Source organism: Danio aesculapii, chromosome 18 (assembly GCF_903798145.1).
Source record: "Danio aesculapii chromosome 18, fDanAes4.1, whole genome shotgun sequence".
Lineage (NCBI taxonomy): Eukaryota > Metazoa > Chordata > Actinopteri > Cypriniformes > Danionidae > Danio > Danio aesculapii.
In genome coordinates, this window is record NC_079452.1 from 9,645,173 (window position 1) to 9,671,100 (window position 25,928).

The following is a 25,928-nucleotide window of genomic DNA, read 5'->3' on the forward strand; positions in this document are numbered from 1 at the left end:
CGGAGGAGGAGACGTTCTACCCCGGGACCCGGAAAGCACCTTACGCGGCTGCACCCAGGGGCCGTGGTAGCCGGGTGTCGGCGTGAACGACGCCTGGGAGAGCCGCGGCCTCGGTGCGCTGGGCCTGGACAGAGAAACTCGCGGGGTTGAGGAAGACGGTGTGGTGTGGTTGTATTGCAAGCGAGTACGGGGTAAGAGCATAGCCCGGAGCCGCGCTCGCTTCGTCTCGAGGGAGCGAATCTGGGACTCCACTGCTTCCAGCTCCAACGCCTCCATCGATGCTTCTCCTGCTCTCAAGGACAGACACGCAAACGACATTGTATAAGGTGAAGAGCAAGCCAGTAAGCGAGAAAATAAGTGAATGAAAGAGGTCAGTAGCTTTAGCTGACCAGCGGTGCTAGCAGGCTAAAGCTACAAACGACAGGTGGATGCTCGAGAGACAGAAGGTTTGAAAGTAGATTTGTTTGTATAAATGTGTTAAGGGATTGTTCACCCTAAGTAGGAGAGACAAATATTTAGCGAATGAGGAGGTATTGTATGATAAAAATGTAAATTGCGAGTCTAAACTCCAAACTCTAAACTCCAAACACATGCAGCGGGGCTACCGTCCAGTGACAGTGACGTCAACTTATATACGTATGATGTATATGAAATTACGAATTACAAATGTAACAGGGCATTACATTACTTACAATTTATTTCTTTACATTTTAACTTTGTAAATTATAAAATCAGTCTCCTCACGGTTTGTGTCTCATTTTGTGAGCCAACTGACAGTTCTCTCCACTCTTTTTCCCCTGCACTGTCGGCCACGCCCACTCCACCCTTTGCTCACAGCACTGCTCCACGCCCATCTCGGAGCATTTTCATGGTCCTTTAAACCAAGTGTTAGTACTTTTTAGTTTATTTGTCCTGCTGGAAAATCAAATCAGTATCTCCATAAAACTGGTCAGCATAGGGAAGCATGAGAAAATATTTTTTAACTATATTTATTGATGATCTGTGTGTGTGTGAGAGAGAATAAATCCATAACTACATAACTCACAGTAATTATATCCAGTATTTTTAATCTGTTTTCTGTGTTTAGGTGATGGACATTCCAGAGGAACTCATTGAAAGACATGACCTCACAGTTGACTTTATTATAACAGCAACAAGAGTCATCAAGACTGAATGTAAACATCCCAAACCACAAGGCATCATTTGGTCTATGGTATTCATTTATATTTGTTATCTTTTTGGGGACATTTGTTACTGTGTAACAGTTTTAAAAGTTTTAGCTTAAGTGTGCTTATCAATTAATCAGTACTGAAACCTTTTGGGTTGCAAGATGTATATTTTCTATCTATATTGTGCAAATCAAATTTAGACATTGGTATGGATGTGTTCATATATTTACTCTATACTGATTCAATGGGAACAACCCCTGGATGTTAAGCATATATAGATTAAGCATATATAGATTTATGCATCATTATTTTATCTTTTTTATTATCAACTAAGCATATTACTATGTTAATGCATTAATGATAACTGGTTGGGCCACCCTTAGAAGCAACAACTGCTATCAAGCATTTCAATAACTTGCAATGAGTTTGTTAAAGCTCTATGGAGGAATTTTGGCCCACTGATCTTTGCAGCATTGTTGTAATTAACCACATTGGAGGGTTGTTTTTAAGGTCATTCCACAACATCTCAATAGGATTGAGGTCAGGACTTTGATTAGGACACTCCAAGGTCTTCATTTTTGTTTTTCTTCAGCCATTTAGAAGTAGGCTTGCTGGTGTGCTTTGGATCATGGACAACCCAAGCTCAATTCAGCTTGAAGTCATTAACAGATGGCTGGACATTCTCCCTCAAGATATTTTTATAAACAGCACAATTCATGGTCCCATTTGTCACAGAAAGTCTTTCAGGTCCTAAAACAGCAAAACAGCCCCAAAACATCACACTACCACCACCACCACTACATTTTGCTGTTGGTATGGTGTTCGTTTTCTGAAATGTGGTGTGAATTTTACGCTACACATAATGGCAAACACGCCTTAAAAAAAGTTAAACTTTTGTCTCAATCCACAGAGTTTTTTTCCCAATAGTCTCAGGTTATAATCAAAATGCTTTCTGGCAAAACTGAGACAAGCCTTTATGTTCTTTTTGCGCAGCACTGATTTTTGTCTTGAAACTGTTGTTTTTGGCGGCCTGTTTTAATATTAGTTTTAGGGCCAGAACACACCAAGCAGACAAACAAACTGCTAGCACCAACAAAACCCAACACACAGGACTATGTACCCAATACACGCAACCAACCCAACACTAGGGTTGGGTCCTGAAACCGGGGGCAAATTCTTGCGAGAACTTTGATATTTCCGTGTTTTTTTGTGGGAGGGGAAAACATAATTCGCATGGTTTACAGGGTAGGTGCAAAGCTATAAAAGCTTGCACATGAAGCTTTCTAAACTATTTCTCTTTGTGCTTCGTGGGCTTTCTTATTAAACTCTCTCAATTGAAAATGACCTCTAAGCAAAGGTTTTCTGTCAGAGATTTTGTCACAGGTTTTTGACATTGAAAGTGATATAGAGGAGAATGTGTCTGAGACAGGACCATCTTGAGGAGGACCCTAATTATGAGGCATCCTCCTCAGATGAGAATGACACTCCTAGTGTTGACCCTCCTGTTGTCTCTCTCACCACTTAAACGACAGGGTAGACTAATTGCTGCTAATGTCATCAAAAGGGTTCCAGGGCCCACCAGATATGTTGTCAGTCATGTTCAAGGCATAAAATCAGCATTTCAGCTGTTCATTCAATGCAAAGTCCTTATTCTTCAATGCGGAAGTGCACTCGTTTTTTTTTTTTTATTGTTTTTGAACTTCCGAATTAGTCGCCTGTGAGTTGAACATTATATGCTTGAAATGAGAAACTTAGAGTGGAGGAGGGTCTATGCTGACAGCTGCAAAAACTTTGATGTTAATTATTTGCAAGCTTAAATAGAGTTGCTCACTTTGGCAGGAGTGTACAAGTCCAAAGGAGAAGCAAAAGCAAGCCTTTGGAATGCTGACACTGTAAGGTCAATATTTTCAGCCAGCATGTCTCTGAAGACATTCCATGTTTTCTCCCATATCAGACACTTTGATAACAAGGAAACATGGAAGGGCAGACGGGAGCAAGACAAACTCGCAGTAATACGGAAAGTGGGTTCAGCGTTTGCCGTTTTTTTACAATCCAGGCCCCCAAATCACTGTGGATGAATGTTTGGTTCCATTTCATCGCTGCTGTCCCTTTAGACAATACATGCCCAGCAAACCATGTTTGTTTTTCATGGTGTCAAAGTGGTCCTATACATAATTGTGATAATGGTGTTCCAGTCCTTGCTAAAAGAAATTGTTATTATTTTCATACAAAAATATATATTTCCAACAAAAATAAATATCAATAAAAAGTACAAAACCAATAAAACAACAAATATGTATGTATGTATGCATCTATGTATGTATGTATGTATGTATGTATGTATGTATGTGTGTGTGTATACATACATACATACATAGTGAAACTCACTGTTTCTGTATATATATATATATATATATATATATATATATATATATATATATATATATATATATATATATATATATATATATATATATATATATATATATATATATATATATATATAGAAACAGTGAGTTTTCATGTTGATTTGTAAACTTGTCTATAGTAATGCAATAGGTATTCTGTATTAATCTGCATGGGGCAGGGAGTGGGGTTTTGGGGTATGTATTTCATAGTGTTGTTAAGTAGTCAACAAAGACATCAATTCTGGAGGTCCTATTCTAGAGGTTTTAAATTGCTGATATGGACACCGTTGGCGATGTTAGACGTTAGTTCTTGTTGCTTAGGGAAAGCACGCATATAGGCAACGTGCACAGTAGGGGTCATCCGGTGAGCGACTCCCTTTAGATACATCAACACGCATGATTGTGTTCATCAAATTTGCTTAAACTAAGCATTCTAAAGTGTGGCTATATTTTACAAGCAAGGATTCTGACACAGCAACATGAAGCAGATGCTTTACAAAAGTTGCACACAATGGTGAAAACACGTGAAACTTAATGAAACATTTGAGGGAAAGGCAGAGTCTTTGAGAGCTTGTGACAACATCTGGCACTTTCACTGACTACGTTTACATGGAAACTAATACTTCAATTTTAATATGATTAAGACAATACTCTTATTAGGTGTCTACCATGTAAACAGAGATTTTTGATTACCTTAAAGCACCACAGACACTCGTGCCACGAAATGCGGAGGTTTTCTCTTTCCGTTTGATGTGCGGTACCAAATTCCATTAAAACAACACTCTACCACCAGTCCTTATTTCATAATCTTATCCAATACCTCAGTTTGTCATGAGGCATGAAAAATATGTTGCTGAATGAAAGTGAAACTGGCGAACTGCAGTTAAATTTGAAAAATTAAAAATTAAATTACATGAAACTCCGGAGGAAAACTGGATAGCGTGGTGACACAATGACATGTAATACGGGATCATAAAAGTAACATTCAAAAAGCTCATGTAAACTCATGTAAACACCTTAACCACATTATTGTCTTAATCAGATTAAGGCAAATAGTTAGAATACTGATGTCTGTGTAAACAAAGTCACAAGCCCCAACCCTAGAAAAAAAAAAGGTGTTCCTTGATTTGATGACAGCCTTTCCACATGTTAGTAGTAAGCTAATAAACTGTTAATTGCATAATGCAAATCTTAAATTCATGCTAGCAAACAAATGATTAAAATAAATATATTAATGCATTTCAATTCAAATATATTAAATATGAATTGATACTTTAAATTTTATTTATATTGTTCAATTAATTTTTTTTTCTAGACTCTTCCACCGTAATTTTGTGGCTCAAAATTATCGATTCATGGACTGTTTTGTATTTTGTTTCAATTAGTTGAATAGTTGTGATTTAATATACAGTCAGAGTTCTATATACAGACAAGGCAAATTCAGACTTAAAGTTATTCAACCGGCAAGTTTTTTTTTTTTTTTTGACCGGAAAATGGAAATGACACAGGCTTCTCCCAAAAGATATTAAGATGATGTACAAGAGGCATCATTGTGGGAAGTTTTCTCAGCTTTTAATTAACTTTGAACAAATCGCATGTCCAAAATTATTCATATCCATCTTAATAACCAATAGAAAAGCCTTACTCTACGCTTGCTATAATTTCTGACCAGCTTTTTGTATGCCTCCACTGGTATTTTTTCCTGTGGATCTTTAGATTAGGTTAGATTCAACTTTATTGTCATTACATATGTACAAGTAAAATGCAACAAAATGCAGTTTAGGTCTAACCAACAGTGCAATAGCAGCAAGTGCAGGATACAGGTATAAGTTATAAAGGGCAGTTATGGAAAAACTATGGTGATATTTACAGATGGATGTACTATGAACATTATATACAGGTTGTATTAGCTATGAACATAGATTTACAATGAATAAATATATGTACAGGTTGCTTTTAATAATCAGAAGTGTGCAAATAGATAAAACATAATTACAAATGTATGTGAACAGTGGGTGTGTACATAATTACAAATGTCCATGTGCAGAGGGTATGTACAGTTCAAATAAGTGAATCAGTGCAATGTAGTGCAATGAATATGTGCAAATTTTAAATGTGCAAATGTTAAACAGTGCAGTGATTGTGAGGAGTATAAGTTAGAGGAGAGTGGGGGGTGTATTTGGGGGGGCAAAAGAGTCAGTGAGGGCCAGAGTTCAAGAGGGAGACAGCTCTGGGGAAAAAGCTGTTCCTCAGTCTGCTGGTTTTTGTCCGAGGGAGCCTGAAGCGCCTGCCGGAAGCCAGGAGTGAAAACAGTTTGTGAGCAGGGTGAGAGGTGTCCTTAAGAATACTGCGTGCTCTGCACAGTTAGTGTTTCTTCTGGATGTCCTCTATGGCTGGCAGTGTGGTCCATGTGATGCATTGGGCAGTTTTCACCACCCGCTGCAGTGCCTTACGCTCAGCAACAGAACAGCTTCCATACCAGAATGTGACGCAGTTGGTCAGGATGCTTTCTATTGTGCAGCGGTAGAAGTTCACCAAGACGGCTGACGAAAGCTGGATCTTCTTAAATTGCCTTAAGAAAAATAGGTGCTGGTGAGCCTTCTTGACCAGGCTGGAGGTGTTGGTGGTCCAGGAAAGGTCCTTTGAGATGTGGGTCCCCAGGAACTTGAAGGATGAGACAGGCTCAACGGCCATTCCATTGATGTGGATGGTTCGTCCCTTCCTGAAGTCCACAATGAGCTCCTTGGTCTTGTTGGTGTTAAGGAGCAGATTATTGTCGGTGCACCAAGTGGCCAGATGCTGTATCTTGGCCAGATGCTGTGTCTATTTTTAGCGTATGTATCTTTAACAATGTGCTCCAATTCTTTTATGTTGGAGGGTCTACTTAAGCAGTTTTTAGAGGCAGTTCTGCAATGTTGCCATTGTCATGCCAACTTGCTACACAGAAGCTTGCAACACTTGTGTCGCCTCTGAGTTCTTTTTAATAGGCCACTGCTGTAAAAGTTGAAACTGTTTTTAGTCATGCACATCTGTTAATCCACATCTATATAGAAAAACAGTGGAAATATTAGACTCTGTCTCATCTTGTGCTTTTCATAAAAGTAATAAAAAATCTAAACCTATTTTTTGATTTACAATTAAAAAAAACTTTAAAAATGTAAAATTTTCAATTTACAGGTTTTTTTTTTACAGACTTATTTATATATATATATATATATATATATATATATATATATATATATATATATATATATATATTATTCCTTATGTATTATCCTTATGGATTATTTTAAACTAGTAAAATGTCAATAAAGTCACTTTGCTAATTTTATAGTTGAAATTTCAATCTCAAAAGTCAAAAGAGCAGAGATCCCATGATCCCAAAGGTCCAATGATCCAATTTACAATTGTAAATGAATAGAAAACACTGTCAATCACAAAATACAGAGACTGTTAATTAACAGATATTTTTACAGTATTGTTTCTATTTAGGAATTTTGGTGCAATGGTCCCAGTTGATGCACTGCCTCAAGGAAAGTGGTTTCAGTGCCACTTTGGAATTTCTACATGTGGCCTATGACAATCGTTACATCTTGGGGTTGTTCCCATAGCATCAGGTTGTTTTGTTTTATATTCAGGGACTGGATGTCAGCTTTATTTTTTTTTAATGTGATCTGAAAGCCTGAGAATTATCTTACCCAGGGGTGTCCAAACTTGGTCCTGGAGAGTCTGTGTCTTGCTGAGTTTAGCTCCAACATGCCTCAACACACCTGCCAGGAAGTTTCTAGTATTTCTAGTCAGAATTTCATTAGCTGGTTCAATTGTGTTTGATTAGGGTTAGATCTAAACTCTCCAGGACACTGGCCCTCCAGGACTGAGTTTGGACATCCCTGGTCTTACCTATGTAACAAGAATCACTAAGCTTTATTCTGATGATCTCTATATATTCAACTGTTATAACCTACTAATGTTTTCAGTTACACAAAGAAGTACTGAAGAAAATACCTATTCTGAAGAAACTAAGAACACTGGAGCAGGAAGCTGGAAAAGATGTTGCTTTGAAATTAATACATGCTGGAGAGGATAAATATAGGAAATCCAAAAACCTACAATGGCAACCTCATGCTGAAGCTGACTTGGAATGTAAATGTTTAGCTTCGAATTCTGACAGGTGTTCTGGATTTGAACCCAAATTTCCTAAAAGTCCTCCCACCACTGTATACCTGAGTGACATTCCTCCTGTATTACGTGTGAGTGAGTTAAAGGGCATGCTCAGAGAACAGGAGGTTGCTCCTTTGCAAATCAGATGGCAGGGGGCAAAGTGCAAAGCTATCCTACTATATGCCGATTTAACTGGAGCAGAACGAGCTACTGCCATTCTTCAAAAACTCTTCATAAATGGCCACACCATACAAGCCAAGTGTGTCAGTAGTCAGAAAATGTAGTATGTTTAATACACCTTTCTGAAATGTAGACCTTCCTAATAATAAAATAGTTTAAATTATTTAACATTGTGTATGATTTCTAAAAGGTTAAGTAGATCTGAGCTGTCAAGGAATATACATTTTTTAAAATAAAATTCTTGTATTGATAGGGCTCATTACTGTACATGATAAACCGTGTGCATGCATGTGTTTGTGTATACTGTGCAGTCCTAGATCCAACAAGCCTGACACTATATGCCTGACTATAATTCTGTTTATAGAAGTAGTCATGATTTATAGTACATTTGTAACTGTTAAAGGGCCTGTTACATATGACAGAGCAGACTGCCCCAAACCCTCTTAGCTGTGCGATATACTCTGTTAACGATGGTTTCACTAAACTTATTATTAGCAGTTATTTTAAATTATGTTTTGCAGTGTTTCACAAAATAAAATGTTTGTGTGTACATATGAGCAAAATCAAACGAGTAGCAGTGCAATACAGCTATATATCAGCACTAGTGGGAGGCATGCATTGGTGTCCCACCAGTGACAATATATATAACCATATCGCAACGAGTGTGATATTGCGTTTATACAACAGTTCGACAGCATAATCGTGTATGTAAAACAGAAAATCAAACATGGCGAGTCTAAAATTCCTTTTGGTTGAGGAACTACTTTCTTCTGCCATTCCTTCACATCTGCAGCTGATGTCAAAACAGCAGAAACCGTTGCTACTTCATCAACTCACTTTAGAGCTAGTATTTGATTGATTCTCTAGCGTAATATCTAAAGGTAACTGGTAATTCAAACAGGTAATATCTAAAGATAACAGGTGATTTTGCTGAAATATCAAGATTAAGGCTGAATGCCATGAAATGCCATCATTATACAGAGATTTCCTATTTCTCTGTTGCAATTAAGAGATCACAATAATTAACCCTGAAAAATCCAAAGCAGCACAAACACTACCAGATTACCGTTTTGTCTGCGATAAGGAAAAACGCTAAACACATGCATGCATTTCTTCTTTCTTTCTTTTTACTGAACTAGTCTGCAGTAATGAAAACAAGAGACTCATTAGCAACAGATGGCCAACCAATAAGTAACTCAGGGTTATATAAAAAGTGGCCAACACAAAATACATACATTCCTGATATGTAAGTCTAATCTCACACTCAATACACTATGAATATATGGTATAAATGCAGCACTACAACATACAAAAGAAAGAGATTGACTTAGAATGCCACTTACCAGTTTAATAATGATTTGATCAGCTGTAGTTAGAAATTATGAGTTTTTCACCTCTAAGGGCTTACTATGCGGTTTTGTTGCCATCTTGTGGATGGACAATGTCAACCGTCATTACTCCACTCAATGACAGGCTAATGGCCGCCAACGTGCTGTATCTTAGAAATTATATATATTTAAAATAAGTACTAACTTTATAAATAAACTTCTAAGTTGCAATGTAAACAACTACATTCTCGCCAAAAAAACACAAAAGTACATCATGTTGTCTTACAGCTGCAATATTTGTCAAACTGTAGTGAGTTTATTGATCTGCTGTCACTCTTTGTAGGTGGAGTAATACACAAGCGTGAAGAGGCTGTACAGATAATGCAGAATATTGGATGGCTATCAGCCAATCAGATTCGAGAACCAGACAGAACTGTATGTATGTATGTATGTATGTATATATATAAATTAGGGCTGTCAAATGATTTAAAAATAAAGTTATCATACTTTTTTGTAATTAATCATGATTAATCAGGAAACGCAATTAGCGTAATTAATCACGATTAATCATGAAATGCCATTTTTATTACAGAAATAAAAACACAGGCATGTACATGCCATTTGAATTTCAAAACAACCAATGCCAATAACAAACAAAAATAATTTCCATATTGGATTCTAAGTGGACTACACACACACACACACACACACACAGAGAGAGAGAGACAATGCACGCAGTACAGCGCACCCGGTGAGTGAGGGATCCCTTCAGATTCATCAACATGCATAATCGCGTTGATCAAATTTGCTTAAACTAAACATTCTAAAGTATTGAATTTTACAAGCAAGGATTCTTATTAAGAGTCTACCATGTAAGCAGCAATTTTTTGATTACCTTAAAGCAGGGGTCACTAAAGTTGTTCCTGGAGGGCCGATGTCCTGCAGATTTTAGCTCCAACCCTAATCAAACACACCTAAACAAGCTAATCAAGGTCTTACTAGGTATATTTGAAACACCCAGGCAGGTGTTTTGAGGCAAGTTGGAGCTAAACCCTGGAGGGACACCGGCCCTGCAGGACCGAGATTGGTGACCCCCTGTCTTAAAGGATCACGCGAGACCCAAAATGCAGAGGTTTTTCTTTCAGATTGCCATGCGGTATCAGATTCCATTAAAACATCCTGAATGAAAATGCTGAATGAGAGTGAACTGCTGAACTGTAGTGAAAGTCTAAATATTAAAACTGAAACACACGAAATTGCATAAAAACTCTGGAGGAAACGCTGGATCGCCTGGTGATGCGACATTAATTGTTTTATACTTAAACTTTCCTTCTAAAAGTTCGTCCTTGGCCTTATCCAAATTTCTTTGCACGTTAAACACATGCAGGGCTGGAGCAAGCTGAACTGGCGCTCTAGGCAAACGGCAATCACGACGCCCTCAACCCGAAAGTGAAAAAGAAAGTGACCGGTTTGCAGATGTAAGTGAGGATCGTGAGGGAGAGGGTGGGTGTAGCGGATGAAAGTGAGGACCGGGGGTTCTATCACTATTCTGTCACCCAAGGCGGCCACCTAGGTCGCCGATATGGACAGGCAGCCCTGAACACACATTGGCCACAACATGAAATAAAAAAACTTTTTTTTTACGCATTAAATATTACATATTAGTTATGTGCGTTAATGTGCTAATTTTGACAGCCCTAACATACATATGTATATGCATGAGCAAAATCACACTCGGAGCAGTGCGATGTGGTTGTATATCGGCACTGGTGAGAGGCGGGTGTTGGCTCGAGGCCTGAGTCGTTGCACTGGTATGAGTGTGATATTGCATTTGTACAACAGTTCGACAGCATAATTGTGTGTATAAAAAAGGAAATCAAACATGGAGAGTCTCAAAAACCCTTTTGTTTGAGGAACTACTCAACAAGCAATAGCTTTCATTTCAGTATAGGCAAAGTATAGACCAGATCTAGTCTGATCTAGTCCGGATTCTTTCTTTGGCTCTGTCGCAGTTTTTACCTCTCCGTCCCATATCTCTCCTCGCTAGCTCTTCTTGTCTTTGTCTTACTCTATCTCTGAGGCTCTCTGTGCCCTGCTATCCAAACGAATAAGGAATTATGGATTTGATCAACTGGTCTCTGAATGCGATTGACACCATCTTCTCGATGAGAAGTTTGGGCTCGGGAGAGCCCACCTGTCCTGCGGGGACGTTTGCAGCTGAATACGTGATGGACGGGTGGGAGAAGTGGCGCATCCTGTGCCTGGCTGCTCTGTCTCTGGAGGATATTGAAGACATTTACCTATTCGGAACTTTGATAACAGGGTTTCTGCTCATGGGCTTATGCGGGGCCCTGGCGTATCGACGATTGATGAAAGCGGTCAGTGCTGCTCAAAACCCCACCAGGCTGGCCGGCTTGATTGAAGCACTGATGGGCAGGCTTGCTAATAATCAGACTGCAATATTAGATCGCAAAATGGAAAACATCGGGGTGAAGTTAGCAGCTTTGCAACAAGATTTGGCCAGATCTGGTGACGAGTGATGGACATTAAATATCTGTGAAATTGGCAGATATTGACCTAAAGTTGAAGTATCTTTCTACTCTTTCGGCTTCCCTTTGTTTTCTTTTCTCCTGCCAGATGGCCTCGGCTGGAGGAAAACAACTTCTCCCGGATAACAAGATAAGGAGACGCTCTGAAATTCCTGCTCCCTGTCAAGGACACCTGTTGGACTCTACAGGCTTACACACACACACACACACAGACGAATAGACACTCCCAATCCCAATACCAACGCTTTTGTGTGCTTTCACCCACTGGAGGGGGTAGGCGGGTCTGTGACCAGCACCTCCATGGCTGCAGGACCAGATGGCTGCCCGCCCTTGCCAGACTATATCCACACCCCCTGTTCCCATCCCCTGTGGCAATGTTATGTCTTGTCGGTGTGTTTTTTGTGCTAGATTGCTGGGGCTTTTTCTTTCTCCCTGATCTCACACTGCTCTAACTCAAGAGCAAGGTGAGAGGGAGGGTTTTTTTTGCCTCTCTCTCCTGAAATGTATCTTATTTCCTGTTCCACCTCCTGTGACCTGTCTTCCCCTGGAATTGTGATGTTTGTGTACGGTCGGGGGGGTTCAATTTACTTGCATTTCGTTGCCTTGTACTTGTACATGTGTAATGACAATAAAGTTGAATCTAATCTAATCTAATCTAAGTGTAATTCAATTTTAGCCCAAATAACCTTAAATTTGGTTGCATGATTTTTTTTTTTTTGCTAAATACAGCTTGTGATATGTATGATACTACATCATGTAAGCAAAGTCAATAACCTTTATGAGGTACCTGCAAGTAATAGCTATAATTTCGTTTTCTCCAAGAAGTCAAGCCACTCTCCCAGGCAGCCATCGGCTGACCTCTTTATGCAGCTCAGAGGACAGAGCCATCCTGGGAGATGCTTGCTAAACCCAGAGTTGGACCACAGGCCAGATTGCCATTCAAACCAGGTGCAGACCTGGACAGTCTCATCCAGGCAAACACCTACTTGTGCTGCAACAGGGATAACTTATCCCAATAGGTTTTTAACCAAGGCTGAACCTGGAAACGGGCGTCCCACATGCCACTTTTAACATACGAGACAAGGATCATTTGTCCCAATAGGCATTTAACCAAGGCTGAACCTGGACATGGGTTTCCAACATGCCATTTTTAACACACGAGACAGGGATAATTTATCCTGATAGGCATTTAACCATGGCTCTACATGGACATGGGTGGGGTTTCCTGCATGCCACTTTTAACACATGAGACAGGGATCATTTATCCTGATAGGCATTTAACCAAGGCTGAACATGGACACGGGCCTCCCGCAAGCCACTTTTAACACACCAAGACAGGAATAATGACCAGCCCACCCCAATAAACACATTGCATAGCGATAAATGTCTGAACACCATATGATCTGTATTGTTTTAGAAAATTGTATTTTTTTTTTTTTTCAGGGAGATTCAGAGTCATCCGTTGGTTGAAGCGGCCGTGCCCCCTGGCTTTTCCTCTTTGCAGACTGCCATGGCAGTGTCCTCCTACTAGTTCCCTCCTGGAAAGGAGAAACAGTAAGACCAGTTAGCCACCATCACATTCCCTGCTGATCACATCCATGCTTTTCCTAGCCAAAGATGAACTGACTTACCAGGGGTGACCCGGGACTACACTCTTGCGCCCCTTCCTTGGGTGGCTTTCTTTGCCCGTGGCTGCCACCGCCACCTCCTCTGCCAAGGCCCTCTCAAAGAGTCTACAGTGCTCACGTGCTTGCAGAGGGCCCAGGTGAAGTGCGTAGAATTTATCTGAGGTTGAAGTGTCATGACACATGAAGTGCGCCACCTTCCGGCGGTCTTCTGAAGAATGTGCATTCTTTGCCTGCATCAGAGACAGACAGACAGAACTTTTTTAGGGTCAAAGCCGCTGGCAGTCATGTGGCTCCCAACATATTACATGCATACATATGTCAAAGGCAGTATCTTCATCAATTAGACAAATTAGAATTTTCACGAGCCAGCTCGTCTTGCTGAAGGCCTCCTGGGTCTTTCCCTCCGAGCCAATATGCCCAGCCAAAACTTGCAGGAATTGCTCCCTCTTTGCCAGGCCATCTTGCCTAGCTGTAGGGCTCTGGGGGTCTGCCAATACATCCAGCCACAGCTAGTGGGAATTGGACACTTTTTGGCTTTTTCCTTCCGTGCCAATATGCCTAGCCACAGCTTGCGGGAATTTGCTTGCTCTTTACCGGGCCAGCTCGACTCGCTGGAGGGCCCAGGGGTCTGCCAATATGTCAATATGCCCAGCCATAGCTTGCGGGAATCTGACAATTATTTGGGGGTGTCACACGAGCTCCAATCGACCAATGGGCGAACCAGGCACAAGACTAAACCTAAGTCTGAGTCCGCGTTTTCACGCATCGTTTAAAACTTGTGGGCAGGTCAGAGATCAATGGGGTCGGGCACGTACCTCCAGGTGCTGGACGTCCCAACAGGTAGGCTGGGAAAGGGGGCCTCCCATTAGGGATGGCCTGGCATTTTTGGGCCTGGGTCAGCAACTCAAGCAGTGGGCGTTCTCGCTTCGTTCCGGCGTGAGATCCTCCAATTGGGTGATTGGAGGATGCTCAAGTTTGGAGGATGCTCGCTAGAAAGAGCCACCATCCCCCACATGGGCTTAGTCGAAAGAGCTACCTTCCCCCAAATGGACTTAGTAATTCCAGAGACCCACTATCTCCCCAAAAAAGACCCAGCATTTCCCCAAATGAGGGTTGGATGCTGAGAACTTAAGTTTGTTCCAGACAGCAAAAAAAGACCTAAAAAGGTGTTTGGGTATTTAAAAAAATATATACATGCTATATTCATAGCCTGTGCGACAGGGCGTAGCCTTGAATTAGCTCATCATCAGGTCAGCTACTGGTAGCCCACTGATAGTCTAAACTGATTCACTGTAGTATTTAGCCACACATCACATGCAATAGTTGATACATCACATTCGCATTATCAGTAAAACATCCACAAGTGTTAGGTGTAATTTCATGACAATTTTGCTCTGAATTAGATGGGCTTTACCCACCTTGCAAAATTGACATATTTTGATTGTAGACTTACTGCCTTTTTATTTTAAATAAAAAGTTAATATGGTATATATCTTATGGTTTAGATTAGAACAAGCCAGATCTAATTAGTTAGGTAACCCTATTTAACCTATTTCCACCATAATTACTCCATTCTACATTCACTACATTCATTCATACACACTCATAAGGCTGGCATTCCATAAGGTTATATTGCAGCACTTTTGAAATGGACAGTGCCTTCTATGTAACCGGGTACTTTATACTTTTAAAATATAACTGAAAATGTTAAAAAAATAAATAACATAACTGAAAAAGAAGGTTTATGGTGGAATAAGTAGTCCTACAATCATTAGTCATAATGATATAACCCATGCTGACCTAAAGCATTAATATTTAAAGAAACTAAAACTCTTATAAAGATATTATTGCGTTATTATGAGAAAATATGTTGTTTTAATGAAATAATATGTCTTTATTACAAGAAAATATGTTGTTTTTCAACAAGCAAAATTTTAATTATGTCGTAAAAGTGATGATGGGCTCTCACTTCATAATCAAGTAACTTTATTTAAACAAATAAGATGTATGTATATATATATAGACTGTGTATACCTGAAATCAGCAGATCTGCACAGAGAAATCGCCCTGGTAGAACTATTGTTCCCTTCACTAAATATAATTTTACAAATAACTTACCTGATATTTCTCCATTTCTAAATGCACCCCGGCACCCAATTTACTGGGGCACGTGCCCCAGTAAAAATCTCCAGTACCCCAGTAAATGCATTGAGATATGATTTACTTCATATGCAAGTGTATTTATTAAGAGTGGTTATTCCGAAATAAAAACGTTATTCTCTATGTGCAATCGATCCAACGCTGGTGAAAGCAGTGTAATCAAAAAGCAAACTGACGCATCTCCGCATGTGCGCAGAGAACCCGCGCGCCTCTCACACGCACTTCTGCCGGTGCGATTAACATGCCGGTGCCCGGTAGTCAGAGATGTATAGTAACGAAGTAGAACTACTTTACTACTGTACTTAAGTACTAAAAGGCAGTATCTGTACATTACTGGAGTATTGTTTTTTTCTCCTACTTCCACTTTTACTTAAGTACATATTTTCGATGAGTTTAATACTTTTACTCCGATAGATTTTTTATGAGCTGCATCGTTACTCGTTACTAGAGGTGTCAAAATGGTCGATATCGGTTCAGTAATAGATCATAACGGGTTATTACGTACTGACGTCATTTATCTCCTATGTGCGGTGTCGCAATACTATGGCGAAGGACGGAGGTGCGAGGGCGAGTGAAGGCGGCACAGCACACGAGCCGCTATTTCACTACTACAGAGAAATGTTGTGAGACTCAACTGTTCATCTCCTCTTGGCTGTTAAAGCGATACTTGTGGATCCAGACCTGGGCGTGTATGAGGTGCAAGTTTTCTCCACTGTGTCTATTATAGATTACCTGTGATAACCGCATATTATACATACATAGACTGTAACCGCGGCTGTTCTTCCCGCCATCAGTGAACAACGCTTTCATTTCTAAAGCCGATAGCAGCCCTTTCTGTTGAGAAGGTGAAGACAATAACCAATCAAAGGGGTGTAAGACCTCGCCTGTCAGCGTTTAAAAAGCAGGCGGGAGAATATTTACATTAGTTTATTTGCTATAAATGCTCATGCTGTCTTCTGTGCATGAGTTTTGTTTGATACATTCAGAAAGAGTGTTTTCTTTGAGCGGGTCAAATTAAGGGTACAGTTCATATATATTACTGCTGTATTAAAGGACACAATTTTATTACAAGTAACCATTTAACTGTCACACCAAGAAAAAAACCAATAGAATTTTTTTATTTATTGCATTTCTTAACTCCTAATGTCGCTAGTTAACACAATCAATACATTTTCCCCCAACACATCCCATAATTTCTAAAATATCAGCCTCTACCAAATGGTTGAGATGTTGGTTTATGGTAAAAGTACCAGAATGAATAAATATACTATAAAAATATGAAAAATATAAAGTTTAAGACCAATTTAATTAAAACATAATCAAAATGAAACATTTTTGAATACTAAATCATAGCCATAAGCCTTAAAATATTTCTGATTTTCATTTAACACAGTAATATACACGTTTTCTTTTTTTTACAATAAAATCAAAATCAAGTGAATTAGAACGTTCGTTTACAGCGTTTACAACCAGTAAATTGTGCTCCGAAAATGGGTTTCAATAGCGTTTTGAGTGGATTATGGACTGTTTTTGTGACACACAACTTTGAAATGTGTGTTAAAGCTGTTATAATCTGTCAGATCTGTGGTGAGCGTGAGAGAAAAACAGTATTGTAAGTCATGTTTCTTTTCGTTCTGCTTAATGACGTGCCCCCAAAAAAGAGATTTAAAATAAACAAAACAATATGTCTTTTGACTGCATTCTTTAATAACTACATTACACAATACTTGTACTTTTACTTTCAGTACTTGAGTAGTAAATTTTGAAATGAACTACTTGCAATACTTAAGTACAAAAAATGTTGAATACTTTAGTACTTCCACTTAAGTATGGTGCTTAAAGAGCACTTTTACTTCTACTCAAGTCCCTTTTTGATAGAGTACTTGTACTTTTACATAAGTCTGGGTCTCTAGTACTTTATACATCTCTGCCGGTAGTTAACATGCGCACCAGAAAAAAAAGCAGGCTACTTGCTGCTCACGTGTGGCTCATGCGTTGTAAAATTGGCGTAACAGCCTTTTTTGTTTTGCAAGTCGACCAAACTAGAGTTTAAACAATATGATGGTGATCTTACTACGCATGCCTCCTGATAGATTATTTTGGATAAGAAAAAGGAAAGACTTAATAAACCTAATTCTCTGCCATGTATTAAGTTTAAGACAACAGATCATTTTTATAAAACATCTTTTTTGTATTTTATTTAATTGTCTATAGAATTTCATTCAAATGAAATTAATATTTATGCAAAAATTTAGAATAATATTTGTATAATAACAAGAATACTATATAATAAACTATATATATATATATTTTTTTTTTTTTTTTTTTTTTTTTTGAAGGGGGTGTGGGGTGGCAGAGGGTGCTTGCCTCAGTAGAGCTTTATGTCTAGCAACGCCCCTGCCTGCAAGACCTCTAGAGATTGTGCAGTGTCATTAAACTTTTAGAGGTCTCCATATCCCTGGACCAGGCTGTATCCTGAGCAGATGCTGTGGTGCTCATGGAGGAGTGGAGAGCATGAGACTCAGTGACGAATGAGTCTCCGCATTGATCTTGTAGGCCAGTCTGAACCCCCGCCGGTGACCTACACATACCTGCAGCTTCTCCACGATGGACATTCAGCATTCACCAAACCCCGATGCCTAAACTGCAGCTCTGCACAAGAAGTTTGGCCAGAGGAGAAATGGCCTTGCCCAACTGAGCTTGGTCTCTTTCAAGATATTTTTCCCCTTACTTTCGTCAATTGGTGAAGTTTTGTTCCTCGCCACTGGCTTGCCTGGTTTGGGACTTGTGGAGCTGCGCATCAATGAATTTGCTCTTCAGTGTTCGTCTTTCAGCAGTAAAAACTAAACCACACTGAACTGAACTAAATTGAACTCTGAAAACTGGACTGACACAGTTTCAATTTCAATTTCCTAGAACTTCTGTGTTAAGCTGCTTTGACACAATCTGAATTGTAAAAGTGCTATAGAAATAAAGATGAATTGGGAAAAGTCTTTCCTACTGGAGTGTGAAATTGTGTGTCAATTATTAACTTTTTACCTCAGGTAGGGATTAGTTTTTTGGTTAGCAGTTGACCAGATGGAGGTCTTGGTCAAGCTTTTATTATCTTGAATTTATGGTGCAGCAACTTACTTCATCCATCTCTAACTCTTAGATTTATCTTTGGGTAATTGAATTGGGTTTTTTGATTCTGTAATTGGCATGATAAACTTTAATTTGGAAAATATAGTGTTAAGTTTTAATCCATTCTGAATTCTCCTGAAATCTTTTATATCCAGTAGATTATGTGGAGTCATATACTACCTTGATCTGTGTACATGTTAAACAAATTCAATTCACATGACTGTATGGAACAGCAGACATGGCAGAATGAAGACCTTTTAATTTCTGTTTAATCACTGATTTAGCAAGTTGTATGGAAATGACTAAATTAACTGCACTTGTTGGACGAGTGAGCAGTAGGCGACCAGACTAATTGGGTATTAGCATCCTCTGACTAGCATCAGAATGTTGAGATCCTGTCTGAGAATGTATGCAAAACCTGGGCCGTGACAACTCTGTGTGGCATTGGGTCACTAATGAACGAATAACTGAAGAGTATGGGATCAGATATAAATCAAAACCTCTAAATGGAGCCATAAACCATGCATGTGATCTGTTCTTACAATTAGAAATACAGTATAAATCAGTCAGGTTAAATTTTTATCTGAAAACAAATATAAATTAATTCTAATAAATAAGTGAACTATTTTCAGTGCTTGATTCAGCGGTTGCTGAATGTGATCTGCTCAGCATGCTTGTTACTACAGATTATTTTTTTTACTTTTTTGATCAATGTTTACTCTTATTATTCACTGTTAAAAATGACTGCCAGTTCTGATTATTTGTTTAATATTAGGTTTTTATATTATGTAAATGTATTTTCTTGTTAATTCAGATTTCCACCAATGCACAGGGGCTTTAATTCGGTGTCAATAATGCAAAAAAATAGACTTAGCAAAGTATACACAATAGCATTTTTGCAGACCAATTTTTGCTTATTTCATGAACGGAATGTAAATTAGTGATTAGTGAAGAAATCTGTAATCTGAAAGACAAGCATTATAGACTAAAATAACTAAAAGTTATAAGATGATTGTTTCATGCTGGCTGTATTAAACACATTGCAAAAATTACTTATGAATTATATTACTGAAACAATACACTTAGTTTTAAAGTTAGGATTACTTGACAAAAATAAATGCTCTGCACAACAAATTAAAAGCACAGAAAATCCAATTAAATCTGCATCAGAATATTGTCCATATTTGTATCCAAACAAATGTGATAAGTCAACAAAGGCTAAGAGAGACCTAAAAAAGAACAATAAAACAACAATGCTTTTCTTGTTTTGTACTTATTTTTATTTTATTTATCTATTTTCTTTTTTTTTTCGTGCAATGTGGCAACAGATCATCAATATCCAGTATCCAAGATAGCAAAATGAATTAACTAATAATTAATTAAAATATTCTGATTAATCCAGTTCTTAAATTTAGTGGCTATATATATTTTTCTGTTTTCTGAGAGCTCTTAAAAGCTCCAAATCATTTTTTTAAAGGGCACATAGGTTACCCCTTTTGTCATATTTCATACAAGTCTTTTGTGTCCCCAGAATGTGTCTGTAAAGTTTCAGCTCAAAACGCCCATCAGATTATTTATTATAGCTGTTTGAAGTGTCTGTATTATAGCTGGAAAAAAGATTTTGCTGTTTTTTTGTACTGGCCCTTTAAGGCTAGTCCTCCCCGCCCACCGTTCCCACGTGCCTGTCAGCAATCGCCGCCCTCGGCTGCCTAAGGAAGCACAACGTGTGTGAGAAATACTACAGTAAGAACTTTTAACAATCACTATTTGATGAATTTTTTTGTGGATTTGCAACAATGAGTCACACACAATGTCATTACAAAGTTCACGCACACACACAGCGAGGACACAAACACATAGCGCAGACACATACACACACACACACACACACACATACTGCAGACATACACACACACACATAGCGCAGCAGACACACACAGAGAGAGAGAGACAGCGCGTTAAGCTTTGCACTCGTTTTGCACGCATATGTGACATGATACTGGTAATATCAAGTGCTGTATGGATATCTGTTATGTTAATGTACAAAATAAACCCGATTTAACGTCCACAAACCGGGATTGAAGCGTCTTCTTTTATAATTGTTCTGACACGCGGCTGTGCTGATGAAGTGAATCGCTGTAATTCTCTACACTAGTTTGGTTCTTATTTGATACAAAAGCTATAGATCACAAAAGTAGGTTTCAGAAATTTAGCTTTATTTAGTTTTTTAAAAATGTCATAGAGAAAATCTATCTCAATACACTTTTGCTCAGGATGACCTAGGGATCACAACGATGTGAAGTTTGAGCTATGGCTAAAAATGTCTGAAAAAATAAAAAAATGGTGTTATAGCACCACCTATGTTCTAATTTAGATGAATCTTTGTATCTGAGTAGTGGTGAAGCTTACTGATTATCTTACCAAGTTTCGAGTCTCTTGGCCTTGGGGTTTTGGTCTGCTCAATGTGTTTTATGGCAGAGGAAGAAAAATAATAATAAAAATACTTGAATGAAACATGCTTGAACCCCTAAATATAAAGCTCTTTTACTGGCACCTATTTCGAACCACCTTGTCTGTTTCCTTATAAAGTTTTTTCAGAGTCAACTTTGAATCAAATAAGACTCTTAAAAATTGGAAAATGTTTATCTCACTCACTTTCCCTGATTATGAGAAGTCGTTATAGCGGAAGGAACTGCCAATTACTCTGGTATTTGTTTATGTGGCGTATACCCTTCCAGCTGCAGTGGTTCATCTTCTGTCATGTAAAAGAAAATACCATTATAAATCCACTGTCCTCAGAAATGTATCATTTTTATCTCATGATGTGAAGCTTTAGTCGGCGACCCTGGTGTGACCACCTTGTAGAGGAATTATTTTTAAAAAATAGAATATATCTACTAATTGTAGTCCAAATCTGATGGATTAATCTTCTTAATGTAGAGCGTGAGTAATTCGTGACTGTCCACATGTGGTTGGATACCTTGCAGCAGACATTTTGTCATTTTTCCCCCCTGAAATTGTCACGTGTTACTTTTCTAATGGGTAGCACCACTGAACCATTGTTTCTCACTGGTGATTTGTTTGTGTCACTGGTGTTACAATGTTTTATTTTCCTGTCACGTTAAACAATGTGTTGCATAATAATATTAAAGATGCTTATTTTCTGCTGCACTCAGTATTTATGATTTAAAGGATGGCATCATCCGACTTGTTTATAGATGTTTTTTCAAATATTTTCATTTTTATAGCATATGTACAGTAGGTTGCAAAATCATTGCAAAACAACACTTGTATGAAACCTGGTTTATAATGAATAAAACATTAGGTCATTACTTGCATTTTCATTCATTTCAATTCTGTAATACTAACTACATGTGATTAAAAACAGTATGTGATCTTGAAAAAAACTGTTCAAAAATATCCAAAAATATCTCAGTTGTGTTTTCATAAAATCCAAATGTGGTCTAAGTTTTAAATGTTAAAATAAGAATTATATTTTTATACATTTTGCTATACTTAAAGTGAACGCTATTAGCTAAACTTATTTGCGTAAAGAACAAAAAATAATAATATCAATACTGCGCATGCGTTTACCTCGTTGTCATAGTGGAAACGTAAATAAAAGGGTTACAACCATAGACTGTAAAATATAGGTTACAACGTCCTCTATACGTCATCGCGCTAGAGGTTCGGTAGTTCGTCAGAACTCTCTGGGAATTTTTCTCTAGGATCTGGCAACCCTTGCCTGATTTGTCGGGGTGGAGCTGAGCACGTTTGAACTGATTTTTTCTGAGCTGTTTTGTTTCTCGTGTAGTTTTTACAGGGACGAACAAGTCAGTTAATTAAGCGTAAGAACTTTTCATCGAATGAAGGCAGATCCATTTTTAACCCTTTTCCCTGTTTTGCTTTCTCTGGGTGACATCGTGTGGTAACGTAAAAGGGTAAGATCTAAACTCTAAATAAAAATATTCGTTGGTGTTTGTTTTAGCAGTTCTGAAACGATTATTACAGTTGTGCGACAGTAAGTTAGGCTATTTTTTCATGCATTCACGTGTAAAGTTGGATGTAACGTTACTGTAGGCTACAGGATTTCTCTGTTTACCTTCTCCTTTTGGATCTGGTAATTGTTATAATAAAGTTATCAATTACAATTGGAACAGCGTAGTGGTAAGTTTATGTCTAGATGAGCGATCGGTATTCTTTTCTTTTGCCACAGTTGGCTACAAATGTACAAAATAAAGCACATGAGAAAGACACTAGACACGAATACAGTAGCGGAGTTAATACAAGGTCCTGAGAAAATTCTGAATGAATACACGCTACAATAAGTGCTGGAACTGTTTCTGATGCTATATTCGAAAGCGGTTTTATTTTATCTGAGATTCGTATGCAAATCAAATTCTCTCTGTTTGTGCTGTTACTCTCTCGATGAGTGTCATTTCTAACATGTTCAGACAAGTGAAGCTGTGCGCCACACATTACTCAGTCAGCTCTGCCGTGTTAAGCAAATGAATAAAATGTACCTTGTAATTTGACCATCTTGTAAGTACCATCTGAATTTTGACGTTTCAGATATAGTATTATTTTATTTATTTATTTATTTATTTATTTTACCTTGACTACCATGGCCAACCCATACTTTTGTTTGTACATGTTTATCAATCGTTCTGTTCTGAGAATGTCTGTTTAATTAGCAGATAAACACAAAAAGATCCAGACACATTCATCACATATCCGTCAAAGTATCTGTTTAACTAAACAAACAAAAGGTTTAACTTTGAACAGAAACTCACTCCTTACATAATGCAGTTTTTATAGTTGCCATTTTGTGTAAAACACACACACACACACACATACATACATACATACATACATACATACATATATATATATATATATATATATATATATATATATATATATATATATATATATATATATATATATAATATGAAGAGTTCAGATGCAAAAACCTCTAGGTGCCATCTGTAATTTTCTTCTACAATGAGCATTTTTCTCAGGCTCTTATGTTAATGTTCAGTTATTTCATGTTAAAAGCGATGGAAATTTTCTATTCTTAGAATATAAAAGAAATAAAAAAGTGCCATAAAAGTGAAATTACTGAATCAAGACATAGGAGGCTGAGAAAAATGCTAATATTAGAAGACTATTTTAAATGGCACTTAGAGGTTTTTGCATATATATAACAAAATAGGTCTAAATACATTTTTAATTTGAGAAAATGCTTTTTTTAAAAACCACAACCATTAACAATCTTAAGCATGTAATTTAAAGAAAATTATGAAATTATAAAAGGGACAATTAATTAATTGACAATGTAAGTCAGTGTACCAGCAACTGTTTGGTTGACTAAATATAAATTTACCTTTTTTACAGCACTTTGTTTACCTTATGTGGCCTAACTACATGAGCTTTTTTTTTTAAATAAACTGAAATAATATCAGGAAGATTAATTTAGAGACAGATTAAATTAACAAAATTCCTCTTGACACAACAAAGAAAAAAATCTAAGTTAGCAATTAAGTAAATTTACTGTTTATTTATAAACTGACTATTTAACAAGGAGTAGGAGATGCCATGAATGCAATAAAATTATTAATAAAAATGTCATGAGATTTGAAACTAAAACCGCCAGTAGGTGGAGTCAAGTCTCTGTCACTGAATGATTAATTTAATTTAATTTAATTGAGTTGTTCGAACAGCTGATTTATTCCAAAATGTCTTTCTGAATGGACGACTGAATCATTGTCTCATATCAAAGCTCAATATTCATTCACAAACAAAACATGGTATGGAGATGTACAGCGGCTGAGCTGTTTGAAAGTATTTGGTAAACGGAGCAACATTGGGACAACAGTGATTTTAAAAATACATCTCATAATTTGCTATCTGATTTTAGGGATAATAATAATGGTTCATTTTAGAAACAGGAAACCTAGAATCTGCTGTAACTTGGATATTAACCACGAAATTTGGTAAATCGGAGTAAATGTTTGCAAGCCCTGTTAACTGTGTTTTAAAGTGAATGTAGAACAGCTTAAGGTACACTCTCGTCAAGCCACCTAAACTGTTGTAAACTGCAGTTATACACAGCAGGTACAGCATACATGCATAATATTAAACAACTAAATATAATCTCTTCTGTTCTCTTTGTTTTCAAGAATGCAAAATGTTGCCTCTGAACTGCTCTCTTAGACATTTTGAAAATTGCGCGCGATGAACTGTATTGCGCTTGTGCGTGTGGCGCCTTATTACAATACTGAGTTCTAATTAGTCAATCGTTGTCTAGTTGTCATAAATAACCTTAGATAGAGAAATTGAATATTTAATTTGCATAAGTTTTACATTACACACACTGTTGTTAATCGAAAGGGCATGGTAAGGGGTATGGTGGTTTTACAAAGGGGATGCGTTTTTGATATCATCCCCTTTGTAAAACCACCGTCCTCCCTTACCATTAGCCTAAAGGGGCTAATAATTTTGACCTTAAAATGGTTCATAAAAAATTTAAAACTGCTTTTATTCAAGCCAAAATAAAACAAATAAGACTTTCTCCAGAAGAAAACGTATTATCAGACATAATGTGAAAATTTTCTTGCTGTGTTAAACATAATTTGGGAAATATTTAAAAAACAAAACAAAATTCAAAGGGGGGCTAATAATTCTGAATTCTGTATAAGGGTCAATTATGTATTGCTAATTTTTGTGTCCATGTCATTTAAATCAATTAAAAAAGGATACAGTTTTAAAATAAATAAGCAAATTACTTGCACACATTCTTGCACAATTTTTATTTATTTATTTTTTTAATCCATTTTAATTTTTAGAGGATTATTGCAAGAATGTCAGTGTGGTGTAACCAAAAAAATTACACCAAATAGTTTATCTTGTTTAAAAAAGGTGAAATTCTCAATGAAACATCATATAATCTAGTTTGGCATAATTTTACATTAGACATATTTAATAGTAAATAAAGATAAATATAGCACAGTTGTTTTAAATATTATATTTAATTTGGTGAATTATGTCTGTCACCTTAAATTCCTTAAGCGTCAAGATGGTGTAACCAGCATTTGAGCCATTTTGTTGATGATAATGCCTATCAAAAATGAACTTAAATTGAAATGTCAAGCGGTGCAACTGTTACACCATTTAACTCCGATTACACCTCTTTCTGTTGGGGACCAATTTAGTCAAATAT

At 37.5% G+C, this 25,928-nt stretch overlaps 2 protein-coding genes across 3 annotated transcripts in view; both read left to right on the forward strand.

Moving 5' to 3' along the window:
* mthfsd (methenyltetrahydrofolate synthetase domain containing) overlaps positions 1-8,081 on the forward strand; it is an 83,393-nt gene extending 75,312 nt beyond the window's left edge. For both annotated transcript variants that reach the window (XM_056478161.1, XM_056478162.1), the window contains 2 exons: positions 1,088-1,213; positions 7,555-8,081. In XM_056478161.1, the coding sequence (XP_056334136.1) occupies positions 1,088-1,213; positions 7,555-8,022 (594 nt within the window). In that variant the 3' untranslated portion in view covers positions 8,023-8,081. The remainder of the gene's footprint in view (positions 1-1,087; positions 1,214-7,554) is intronic.
* A 14,354-nt stretch (positions 8,082-22,435) lies between these two features.
* The window catches only part of cd151l (CD151 antigen, like), a 20,243-nt gene continuing 16,750 nt past the window's right edge, over positions 22,436-25,928 (forward strand). Inside the window, exon 1 of the mRNA XM_056478519.1 lies at positions 22,436-22,647. The gene's annotated coding sequence lies outside the window, so the exon portion shown is untranslated. The remainder of the gene's footprint in view (positions 22,648-25,928) is intronic.